Source organism: Delphinus delphis, chromosome 2 (genome assembly GCF_949987515.2).
Source record: "Delphinus delphis chromosome 2, mDelDel1.2, whole genome shotgun sequence".
Classification (NCBI taxonomy): Eukaryota; Metazoa; Chordata; class Mammalia; order Artiodactyla; family Delphinidae; genus Delphinus; species Delphinus delphis.
In genome coordinates, this window is record NC_082684.1 from 46,409,929 (window position 1) to 46,421,972 (window position 12,044).

Here is a 12,044-nt window from a genome sequence, read left to right on the forward strand (position 1 = left end):
GCTGAGGCCACCCAGCATATGCCATGTCGGTGTTACGGAGAATCGGTGAAACCAGGCTATAGAGAAAGTGGGGGACATGCCTGTCAGAGAGGAGAGGCCATGAGTGAGCCAGACCACAGAGGGAGCCGACGGCTGCCCAACCCCTTTTCACACGCGACTGTGGGAGAGTCCCCAGAATCAGACCGTAAGGGTCTTGTGTACCATTAACAGGAGCTTGGACATAGGTAATTGGGGATTTGTAAGTGGTAGAGTAACCAGATTTGACTTCAGAATGGTTTCTCTGGCATGGCTGGTGGTAGGTGAACCAGTTAAGAGGTCCCTACAATGGTCCATGCTAGAGTTTCTCCAGTGAGCAGAGAGTGGCATGGATTAGTCATAGGAGGTAGAAATGACTATGTTCAGTGACCACTAAATGAAGGCCAGAATGGGATGCAGGATGCCTCCCTGGTTTCGCTGACGTCCACATGTCAGTAGATGTGTCTTGGTCTAAACCTCCGCATCACAAGGCCCGTCTCGCAGAGGTGCGTCTAGATGCAGTGGGCAGAGCTCAGGTGTGAGAGGGGCGTGGCCGACTGTTCCAGGGAAAGCTGGAGGACCTAAGTGATACAGGGGAGCACTGAGCCCACTGCAGGGGCCTCCTGGCCGCCTCATGGGTGGTGCCAGGCTGGCATCTTGCCAGCAGGGACTTGGAGGGAGAATGTTTCTTTCATTCAGATTTTTAATGAGATCACTGTCGGTCCACATAAGAAAGAGCACCCTGTTTCTGAGTTTGCCCCTAAGGTAACATTTTGCAAAAGTATAGTATAGTATTACCACCAAGATAGTGACATTGATGCAATCTACCCATCTTACAGATTTTCCCAGTTTTACTTGTACTCGTGTGTGTCTGTGTGTGTGTGTGTAAAGTTCTACATGATTTTTTGAGAGATTTTAAAGAAGGAAAGCAAATGGCCCCTGAGAGCATCTGTTGTTTCAGATTATCAATCCTAGAGGTCCCCAGATGTGAACGAATCACCTCTTCCTGCCTTCTACGCACGTCAACCGTAGCCTCTTGAGTGGTGGCCCAGCAGTGGTAACTGGCTGTGGGAGAACAGTGAGTGTGTGTATATGTGCACACACACGTGTGGGTGGGGTGAGGGTGCAGAGGCCACTCCCTCGTCTGGAGAAGCGCAGTGCACACCCTTGCTGGGCCTCAACTCGTCCATTTATTAATGTCAACCTTCCATAGCTGTTGAAGTGAGGAGCTGTAAACAAGAAAATCTCAACTAACCCAGCCCCAAGTTGCATTTTCACAGAATTCTCACCCTATACCTCATCCTCCAAGGGTGATGGTTGGTATTCACCTGCAGGGAAAGGACCAGTAGGTTAAGTCCAGACTCACTATTTACAGTTGTGCGGGTCGTGCACTGCACAACTCAAAGGGGCACCATTCACATGCAACCATCATAGGTTTTATAATTACTATGGCAAATTTCAAATGAAAGGCAGAATAATGTCTTGAGAAAGTGGAACCTTTTCCCGATTTGCACTTATATCGGCTATAAGTGGAGCTTTAAGTCCCAAGAAGGAGTGAGGAGAGAAGGTGGGAAGGAATGACAACGGGCTCAGGTGAAGCACAAACCCCAGAACATCCGAGGATGGACCGTGCATTCCTCTTTATGGTTTGATTCACTATGAATGCCATTCTGCCGGGCGGAGCCTCGCAGACTCATTCTGCTGGTACTGAGTCTCCCTGAACACCTGGGGCCACCAGTCAGGAGCAAGCCCAGCAGAGCCAGATGAAAGCCTTAAATAAAGACTCACAAACCAAGATGGCAGAGGCAACCCACCCCCTGGGCTTCCTCACCGGTTCTGTCGGAGGGGCCTGGGGAGAGAAAAGAAGAGATGGATAGGGAAGGCTAGGATAGGAAGATGGATAGGAAGTAGCTTCGACCAACACCCAGAGGGCAGCAGTTACTGGAGGAGACTGAAAAAGCAGAGATGCCAGCACAAAAGGATGGGCCCCAAGGCTTGGGGCCCGGGGAGCAGCCCCGTTAGAATGGCCATCCTGGGATGTGGTGTCCTAGGAACTTGGACACCTCTCCCCTTCTTTTCCTTTTTTTTTTTTCGGTACGCGGGCCTCTCGCTGTTGTGGCCTCTCCCGTTGCGGAGCACAGGCTCCGGACGCGCAGGCCCAGCGGCCACGGCTCACGGGCCCAGCCGCTCCGCGGCATGCGGGACCCTCCCGGACAGGGGCACGAACCCGTGTCCCCTGCATCGGCAGGCGGACTCTCAACCACTGCGCCACCAGGGAAGCCCTCCCCCTCTTTCCTCGAGATACAAGCAGAGGAGCATCTTTTACTACTCTGCTTTCCTCTCCCTGGTCATTCGTCTTCGTGTAAGATAACTTCACTCACTGGCAGAAGTTCTGTTCCCAGCAAAGTCATCTCCGTTGGCACCTGGCGGGGGTCGGCCAGCAGAAAGGTGCTGTCACAGTGGGAGGGCACACCGCTGCCACCGCACCCAACTGGGGCACCCTGAACCTAATTTGCATTCCCTGCTCAGGAAACTGCTTATGAGGCTTCCCACCAGAGAGGATTATTGAGAAAAAACACAGCAATAAAAAGGCTTAGGAGATTAACGAGATGAAAACATTAGCAAAAAAACCAGTTCACAGATGTTTCCTGTAAAAATAGAAGAACAGGCTAAAAATGGAGTCTTTCAATGAAGACCTCCCTTTAATAAAGAGCATTTGGCATTACTGCTCTTAATGATGATGATGATGTTAGCACTTAGCAGATTGATAAGAGGTTCCAACACACCAATTACCTGAGATCTGTCAAGCCCGGGGGGAGGTCAGTCCTCCTGGCTGACTCTCACAGGCAATGCAGGACTCAGTGGAGTCGCCCTGCAAGCCAGCGCCTGTCAGGTGTCAGGTGGGAGGGCACCTGGGCTGCCTACAGGGGGCTGAGCCTGGGCTGAAGGCTCAGGTCCGGAGGCCTTCCGTTTAGGACAAAATTGAGATATAATTTGCACACCACAAACGTCACCCTTTTAAAGTGTACAACTCGGTGGTTTTGAGCATGTTCACGAGAGTTGCGCAGCCATCACCACCACCTAATTCCAGGCTATTTTGTCACCCCCGAGAGAAATCTGGTGCCCGTTAGCAGCCACGCTCCATTCCCACCGCCCTCCAAACCCTGGCAGCCACTGATCTGCCTTCTGTCTCTGTAGGTTTGCCTATCCTGGACGTGTCACGTTAAGGGAATCACACACGGTGTGGCGTTTTGTGTCTGGCTTTTTCATCCATTAGCATAATGCTTTCACAGATCAGCCATGTAACAGTACTTCGTTCCTTTCCGAGGCTGAATGGCATTCCACCGTGTGGCTATAGTGCATCTCGTCCATCCATATTCATCTGCCGACGGACCTTTGGGTTGTTTCCCATTACTCGTCAGGGGCTGTCAGGGTGCTGACCCAACCTCCTCGGTTACCTGGAGAAGAGGAGCTGGTGGCACCACACGCGGACGTACCGGGAATGAACCAGTGGTGCCGCAAAGCTTCTAAGATCTGAACTGAATGGCCAAGGGAGAGAGTGGTGTTTGCAAATGGGGTTCCCCGGAACCCCCGCGGGGGGTCACGGAGGGAGCTGTGCACCCCACCGTCTGTCTGCTCAGCAGCCCTGGGAGGCCTTCAGCTAGCTCCCTTCTGGTACGGAGCGGAGGCTTTCTCCAGGCTATGGAGACCCTTGCATGGGTGAGGTCAGGTGGGTGCAGTCCCGGCCTGTACTCTGCTCCACACAGAGCATTTACCTTTGTCCTGTTTGGTTTCAGGATAAGCCTGTGTTTGTAGAGACTGAAAATCTAAACACCCCTGGTCAGGAGGACAAAGCTCTCTGGAGCAGTGGCTTATGACAGCCTTTCTTTCTGCTGCTGCTGGGCTAGCACAAATTGTGCCTCTCCGTGTACCCGTCTCTGGCTCTGCGGTGGGTGAGCACGTCCAGACCGGACAGGGCTGTCGGGAAGGGTCACAGGAGGCCTGTCTCAATCTCCATGACTCACAGCCTCCCTGGAGGTTGGCAGGAAGGGGCGGACGTCTCTCCTCTGTCTGCCAAACATCCCCAGGGCTGGCAGTGAGTCCAGGCCAGAGGAAGGCACCCGTTTAGTACCAGGAGGGCACTGAAGGCCTCCCAGGGCTGTTGTGACGATGCAGGGCTGCAGACCAAACACACAGTGGGACGACCCAGCTGCTTCTGGGAGCTCCTCCAGGGGCTGCAGCCCTGCACACCCCTGGCGCATCCAACTAGACCGTCCCTGTCACGCTGCGAAGGACGCCTTGGACTGCTTGGGGCTCTGGGCGTTGTGGAAGCCATTGGAACAGGGAGATGTAAAAACAAGGAGGGATTTTGGTTTCAGAAATTCTATTTTTAGAGCAAGTTGGGATACGCTTGGACCGGACTGGGGGATCTAGTGCCGAGAAGGAAGGAATCCAGTGCTGTGGGGGAATGTTTCCACTAAAAGCCACGTCTTGTGTTCCTGGCTCCTCCAGCGCCCGCACTGGGCTAGGACAGCTGCGGGGCTGGGACTCCAGTGTGCCCCGGGGGGTGGAGCCTCTGGGGAAAGAGGGCAGCCTCGGTCTCCGGGGCCCCGAGGCACCTCCCAGAGAAGGAGGAGCAAGGGCGCTGGCGGCCCCCGTGTATGGCGAGGCTTGACGAGGGTCCGACAGCGCGCTGCAGCCACTCTCCCTCTCCCTCCCTGTCCCCTGCCTCCTCGGCCTGTGCCCTTCCCTCTCTCCCGAGTTGTGGAGGATGGCACGTGGCTGGGGGTTCTCCCAGGCGTGCAGTGCCATGCGGGGAGGATGCACTCACCTCCCAGGGCGTGCTCGGTCATACTGAGGCACAAGGACTCCAGCCTGTTGTTGATGTCAGGTTCAGTCACGGGAAGCTGGAATTCTGCAAGGGACAAAGGGTTCCGCTGGTGACAGGGGCTCTGAGAGCAAGGAGGAAGTAGGCATGGTGTCACTGGCTCCACCTGCCAGGGTGAGGGTTTGGAGTGCCTCCCTGGGAGGACTCGGGGGGCGGGAGAGACCAACAGGGCCGGCGTGGAGGGTGAGCTGGACTCGGGTTCAACCAACCTCTGAGTCTGTTAGACGCACTGAGGCCACTGCAGCTGGAAAAAAATTGGTGCCTAAAAATAGCTGTCATGGTCACAGTCTGCCAGGCCTCTGCTCAGACCCCTCCGGCGGCTTCCCATCGGAGTAAAAGCCAACCCCTTGCCACGGCCTGCAAGGCCCCGAAGACCTGGCCTCTTGTTACCTCTCTGCCTTCGTACAGCAACCCCTTCCTTCACTCCCCACCAGGCCCTTTTCTACCCCAGGGCCTTTGCACTGCTGTTCCCTCTGCCCAGAATGCTGGTCCCTGGACATTTCCATGGCTCACTCTCTGCCTGCTGTCACGTCTCTGGCTCTACCGTCTCCTTGGAAAGGACTTTCTGTTCATTGTATGTGAACAGAATTTTTCCACCCCATCCCTTTTCTCTGCTTTATTTTTCTTCATCGCCATCACCAACGCCTGACATGTGTGTATTTGTCACCTCCTCCCAGTTGAGTGTTTGCTTCATTGGAGCAGGACTTGGCTTTGCTCCCTGTGCCTAGAACTGGGGCCTGATGCATTTCTGCTTCATTACAAGGAGCAGGAAACGGAAACCACAGCCTGGCAAGAGCCTCTTCTGAGTCCAAGACCCTGCTGGGTGTCCAGTTCTCAAGTGGGGCTCCCAGAGGCTAAGTGACTTGTCAAGGCTAGCCAGCCGACACGGAGCTGGGACAGGAAGCCACATGGGTCTCACCCAGAGCTGCTGCTCCACTGCACACTGCATGCCTGCCATGCCTGTCAACACTCTCCAACTCCAAGCGCTGGGAAGCAAGGTCTGAGACGTCTGTTCTGAGGGTTCCCGCTACCCAGGACAATACTGTGCATTCTAACCACAAAGCCCCCTCTACCATGTGGACCCTCCCTATCTCTCCTCCAAGGGGGAGGCACCCCTGAGCCTCCTCTGTCGTGCTAGGGCTCACCGTCAGCACCTCCCCCAACCTCCCTATCCTGTGGAACCCTTGAACATCCTTAACTAGTTTGGAAGTGCCTTGCAGACAGCGACGATGCTCTCAGATTTCTCTGACTCTCCCATGATACCCAGCCATGGCCTTCTGCACACCTCATTACCTGTCTATGGAGTGATGAAAAAGATGGAAATAGAAGGAAACGGACAGCTACTGTGAAACTCGGACAGAACTGTGAAATCCTATGGGGGAGGGCAGAAAAAATCAGCAGTGGGATATGTTCTGAGTGCCTGGGGGAGTCTCAGCGTTGCCACTGCCTTCCTGTGTGACCCTGGGAAGCTGTTCCCTTCTTTGGGCCTTAGCTCTTCTATCTGTAAAGTGGGGAAAGGATCCTGAGGCCCAAACTGCAGGCCATTTCCTGGCTCCTTCGCATCTCCACTAGGGGGCGCTTGGGGCCGGAGCGGGGAGGGAATGAAAAATGAGGTTGATGGTTTGGTGGGAGGGGAAGTTGAAACGAATGGCTAAACCAAAGTATTTGTTTTCCTCGAGGAGCTATATATTTCAGCCCTCCCTGCAATCTGTGTTCCCCATTACCAGCTAATTCAGAGGCAGATGTCGTTTCCGTTATTTAAAATTCTCAAAGAGAAGGTTGGCAAAAGCGATCGATATGAACGCTGGGGAGCAGATAAGGTTCTTTCTGACACCAGTTCCAGCATCGATGGGTCTGAAAGACAACTGTGCCAGTTCATGAGCAGACAGAGGACAACTGGGCTTCTAGGGAAGCTGGTTTCCCCACACCCCCATCCACCACTGCTCTGAGTAGGGTCGGGCAATTAAACAACCCAGAGGGAAGAGTATTTTAGTATTTTCATCCATTCATGTGAAAATCATATGCATGCAAAAATTAGCAGCCTTCAGGGTGTGAAATTTATAAAATAGAAACACAATTTTATATATAGCCAGTTAGCAAATAAAAAAAAAAAACCCCAGCAGTTACAGCCATCCATATGCTCATTGTAAAATTTAGTTTACTCTCTAGCACTCCCCTTTAAACAAACACTGTGGAGAGATTTGGATAAATAAAGATGCTCGACATTTGGAGAGAAGTGTTTCAGCTGCAGGATTTCTTGCCAACACGCAGCAAAATGGCATTTTCCAAGCCTGGGATTGCGTGTTCCAAAAAAAGGGGGGCTGAGAAATGTGGGGCTCTCTGCTCCAGAATCTCCAAACCCTAGTGGCTGCTCTTTTAGGTTGAAAGTCGGCAGGCTTGCTTTTTATCCTCCAGCTCTTCCCTCTGTTGCACGGGGGAGTCGTGACTCCTAACCACTCTCAGAGCAGCTTTGAAAAATTCTAAGTCTTGGGAGAAGCCCGTATGTTCACACTCCAGAGTTTCCTAATAGTGTGACTTTTTAATTGTGTATTTGATAAAAACAGATCCGTGGCATCTCCCTGCACACAGGAGACAGAGGGAGACCAGACGGGTGAAGAGCAGCTTCCATCTCGGCTGGAAGCCCTCAGCCACGGGTGGCCTGGTGGGCAGAGCTCTCCATGCCCCGACTAAGCGTGTGGGCAGCTCCTGCCCACAGGTCCACTTGGACCACAGACCAACTCTTGTCCTTGCTTCTGCTCAGCCTGGGGGCTCATCGCGTTTATCCTGGGCCCCCAGCTGTAACAGACCAGGCAGGTGTAGTTTCGAGTCTTCGGGAGGGCAAAAAGGATAGACTCCGAGCCTTCTGTCCTGTTGCCCGAGCAGGCCTGTTTCCTTAGCTCAGATGGCATCTCTGAGTACGAGGGATTCTTCCCCTCCCCATCAGACCCTTCCAGTATTTAGGATGTATTTGAGGATCCCCAGTTCTAGGATGCCCAAAGTCTAGGCTGATGTGGGACTTTCAAATTGTGCCTTTTCAGAAGTCCCACAAGAACAGGGACTGCTGTTCAGGCCCAGGGTCAAGAGGATTCCGGAAGGAAGCAGCGCCCATCCCTAATGAGGTGTTGCTGCAGGGTCCACCTGGCCTGAAGTGTCCTTCTGCCTCTCTCTCCAAGTCCCTGAGGCTGAGGTAAAGAGGCCAATGTTTTTAGGACTTTAGAGTAAGCAGCAGGTTGGGGCATTCTAGGAAAAACCTTGAGAATTCCACTTTGCCAATGACAGCTGAGGCCACCCTGCTGAGTAAACCAGGAGGGCTTTGAGTCTGGTTGAGTGAGAAATGGGTTGCTGGAAGGCAAGAAATGAGGAAAGTCAGTCTCTTGAGGAAGGGGCAGGGAATGCAGAAGTGGGAGCTACACAACAGTGATGAGGGGAGGAAGGAAGATAAAGGGAAGGCAGGAACCAAGAGGAAAGGGGGAGAATGGTGTCAAAAGGAAAAGAGATCAGTGCCGGCAGGGAAATGGGCCAATGAGGCCGTGCAGAGCTGGTAGTGGGGGGCAGGTGGCAGGGAACACAGGTACGCAGTCGCTCCCTGAATCTGCTGTGGGGAACAGAGCTCTTCTCTGGGGACCTGACTCCTAGACCTGCAGAACTAAGTGCTGCGGAAATCCTATGGGACCCACGTTTTCACAAAAACTGATGAGCAGACTATGGTACACGACACCATTGTACCATCTTGCCTCAAGTTGGTCTCTCTGAATTTGGCTCTCAGAAGCAGTGGGGCACAGACCCAGCTGGGTTCTTGGCTGTGATAGAACTGATTCATTTGCCAACCTCCCTGCCCATCCTCTGTCAGTCCTGAGCAGGGCTGTTTGCCTTGGATTACTAGAAGGAGGGAGCAAATGTTGATCAGGTACTCTAAGTGGGTCCCTGCTCTGGCCTCTGCTTCTGCAGGGCAGCCCCTTCCATCCCCTCAGTGGAGCCAGTGCACTGACGGCACTCCCCCTCTCCCCTCTCTTTCTAAAGGCAGTTCTCTGGAAGCAGTCTGAAACTCACTCACACTAAGGAGAAAGGAATGATAACAGCTTTGTGCACTATGCTCCCAGGTATTCTAATGATGGAAGGATTCCAGTCATGAGCCGCTGCATAGGGGAGGTTTGCGATGGAGAACAGATATGTCACATCATGAAATGCTGCCAGGTAAGGCACTGCTTTACCCATCTCACATCTGGGTGGTCCAGCACCAAAGGTAGTTTGCACATGGTTTTGTGCAAGGGAAGGATGAGGTCCCCTGTGAGACTGCCCCGTCTACCTTTCTCCATGCTTTTCCTTTGAAGTCAGCTGCTGGCCCCCTCTGCCCTTTCCCGTCAGCCCTCTAGGTGGCGAGGAGCTTCCGTGGCCTCCTAGTGTCACGCCAGGGCTGCTCTGAGATCCTCTCTGATCCCAAGGGTGGCGGAGCCCGGGTCAGCAGGGTCTGCTTCCAAGATAAGGTGTCATTCTGCGAGCAGTTTCCAAACTAGTTTTCCAGTTGGGAAAACACCCTACCTCTCGGAGAAACATGACCCCTCTCGCCAGGCGCCACCCTGATTTTGAGCTCGTCACCCCCCGGTGATGGTATCAGACCCTGTCCTCCTCTCTGGGAGGACCAGCTTCATGTTTCTTACTCATCCCACAGGCCAGCAAGAGGCAACAATCACCGATGGCTCTCCTGGCTTGTCCTGGGAAACATTTTAAATCTGTCCACATGGGAATGAAGTGGAGAACCACCCCTCCTGCCCTGGCCTCCAAGGGGCCCACGGATTCTGTAGGTCCAGGAAAGAAAGAAGTGTCTCGCAAATTCAAGCAAGGTGACTGATGAATTGATACACAACTTGGAGGCTGGTTCTAGCCCCCAGGCTTTTCTTTATTCTTTGGAGACATTCCATCATCTTGATGGGATTATTTTAAGTTTACAGAATCCAAACTTCCTTAGAATGTAGTGTAGTCTTCAAGATTTGCTCAGATGGGTCAAAATGGGTGCTTTGAAGACATCCAATGGCCAGGAGGAAACCACTATGTTGGAATGTAGCACAGTTTTCTGAGTATTCAATTTTGGGTTGGTCGCACATCTCTATTCCACTTTGCGTTCACAATTACTACTGCTTGTGTAAAGATGAAAGCCGCTTTCTGCCGTCCTGATATCTGCCTACCTGATGTGAGGCTTATGGTCTAGTCCCAGCCCCTGGCCCTCAGGCCCTAGATGCAAAGGCTGAGGAGGAACTTTCTGCGCCCATGGGGGGACTTTCTGCAGCCTGCTTTCCCTTTAGCCAGGGATCCTGGGTCACAGCTGTGCCCTGCCTCGCCCTTCATGGCCATGTCTCAGGAAGAGCCACCCCACATGGGCCAAGGGTGCCGGGCAGGACTTAGGAGTGGCTTCTGCTGAGCCCTAACCAGGGTATTTGCAGTCAGGAAATACGGAGCAGTCCTGTCCCCGGGCCGTGGTTACCAGAAATGCCTTGCCTCATCAGGGCCTTGCTGGAAGTGGGTTTGTCAGGTTCGGGTGAGAGGTTAATTAAAACAACAACAATAACCCAAGGGTTCTAAGTCCAGTATGTGAAGAACATTATTGAGAGACTTGCAGATAACTACCAGGAAAACTGAAAACAGCTGGAAGTGCTGCTTCTGGAGATGGGACTCTGGGCTGGGAGGGGAGGGCAGGGGGAGTCATTTTCTCTTACAAGCTGTTTGGTAGTATTTGATTCTTTAACTACGGGAACAAGAGGCTTCACGGGAAGAGGGTGGAGACAATGTTAGGGTCATAGCTGACCTGAGCATAAGCCAACTGTTCAGCGTTGCTGTATAAGAGCAGAGGGGAAACATAGTGCAGGTGGAGGATTCAGATCAACAGACCCAAACGGTTCTTCTCCCAGGGATGGCCCAGCTCTTCCTGGTGGGCCTGGTCTGCCCAATTAAGATGGGGGACAAAGAGGGTGACTGAGGACTTGGAAGAGAGCTGCAGGGAGGAAAAAAGAGGTAGGAAAGAATGGAGAAGTCTACAAGTATGTTAGGATTGGAAGAGAGCGGTCGGCTACGCGAGGGCTCCCGTGAGGTTGCACGGTGGCTGGGCTGCAGTCCTGGGGCTGAGGTCAGGGTGAACTATTCATTGAAGGTGAAAGGTCTCGTGCCCAGGATGTCTTCAAATCTTGTCCAGGTACTCTTTCTACTGGGAATGGATTATACATAATTCTACATGAAAACAGAGGCTGGGACTAAATGACCCAGGGAGAAGGCCTTCACAACCCCCAAAATTTTATTAAGTATTTCTTCCTGGGAAGAAAAATAGCAAGTATCAAAATGAAGAAAAGGAGCTTTAAAACCAAAGTGCCTCTCCCGTTAGGGAGCACAGGCTCTGGACGCGCAGGCTCCGCGGCATGTGGGATCTTCCCGGACTGGGGCACGAACCCGTGTCCCCTGCATCAGCAGGCGGACTCTCAACCACTGCGCCACCAGGGAAGCCCATCAAGAAGCAATTTTAAACCAGCGTCTGGACTCTGTGGACGTCCCGTCCTTTCCTGACATACGTTATGCCCTGGTGGCTCCCACCCTTCTCCTCGGGGGCCTCTCCTCCTCCAGCCTGCCTTCCCTTCACTCCTCCATGCTTAGCCCTGTCTGACGCCCCTGCTCAAAATCGTTTATCGATTCCTCACTGAGAGCAGCTGGAGTCTGAGCTCCTCGGCCTTGGATTCAGCGTCCCACCTTTGGCTGCAGTCTTTCCAGCTCCCTTGGTCTACCTGCCGCTACTTCAGCCTGACCCCTCTGCCGAGCCGCCGTGGGACTCGATACCCTTGCAGTCTTGCTCTCTTAGCTCCTTCTGCTTGCAACTCCACCCTCCTCTTTCCACCTCTTCACCCTCTGCTCCCTGAAGCTCACCTATGACTCTGAGAAGCTTCTTTGCCCACCCAGGCCACAGTGACATTTCCCCTCAAACTCCTGTAAGACATGGTACAGAGCATGTCTACCCAGGGTGAGGACCTTCTTCCAGGTGCGACCCATGTAGTAATTGCTTGCGGGGCTTTGCATTACTCATGGAGTCTAAGAGGTCACTGTCTGCACAGAAGAAGGTGCAGGCATCTGTTGGCTGTATGTAATTCTGGCTACTCTGAGGAGG

At 53.1% G+C, this 12,044-nt stretch overlaps 1 protein-coding gene across 4 annotated transcripts in view; it reads right to left on the reverse strand.

Moving 5' to 3' along the window:
* The window catches only part of SAMD4A (sterile alpha motif domain containing 4A), a 236,884-nt gene that overhangs the window by 5,563 nt on the left and 219,277 nt on the right, over positions 1 to 12,044 (reverse strand). For all 4 annotated transcript variants that reach the window (XM_060004534.1, XM_060004532.1, XM_060004531.1 and 1 more), the window contains one exon: positions 4,847 to 4,930. In XM_060004534.1, the coding sequence (XP_059860517.1) occupies positions 4,847 to 4,930 (84 nt within the window). The remainder of the gene's footprint in view (positions 1 to 4,846; positions 4,931 to 12,044) is intronic.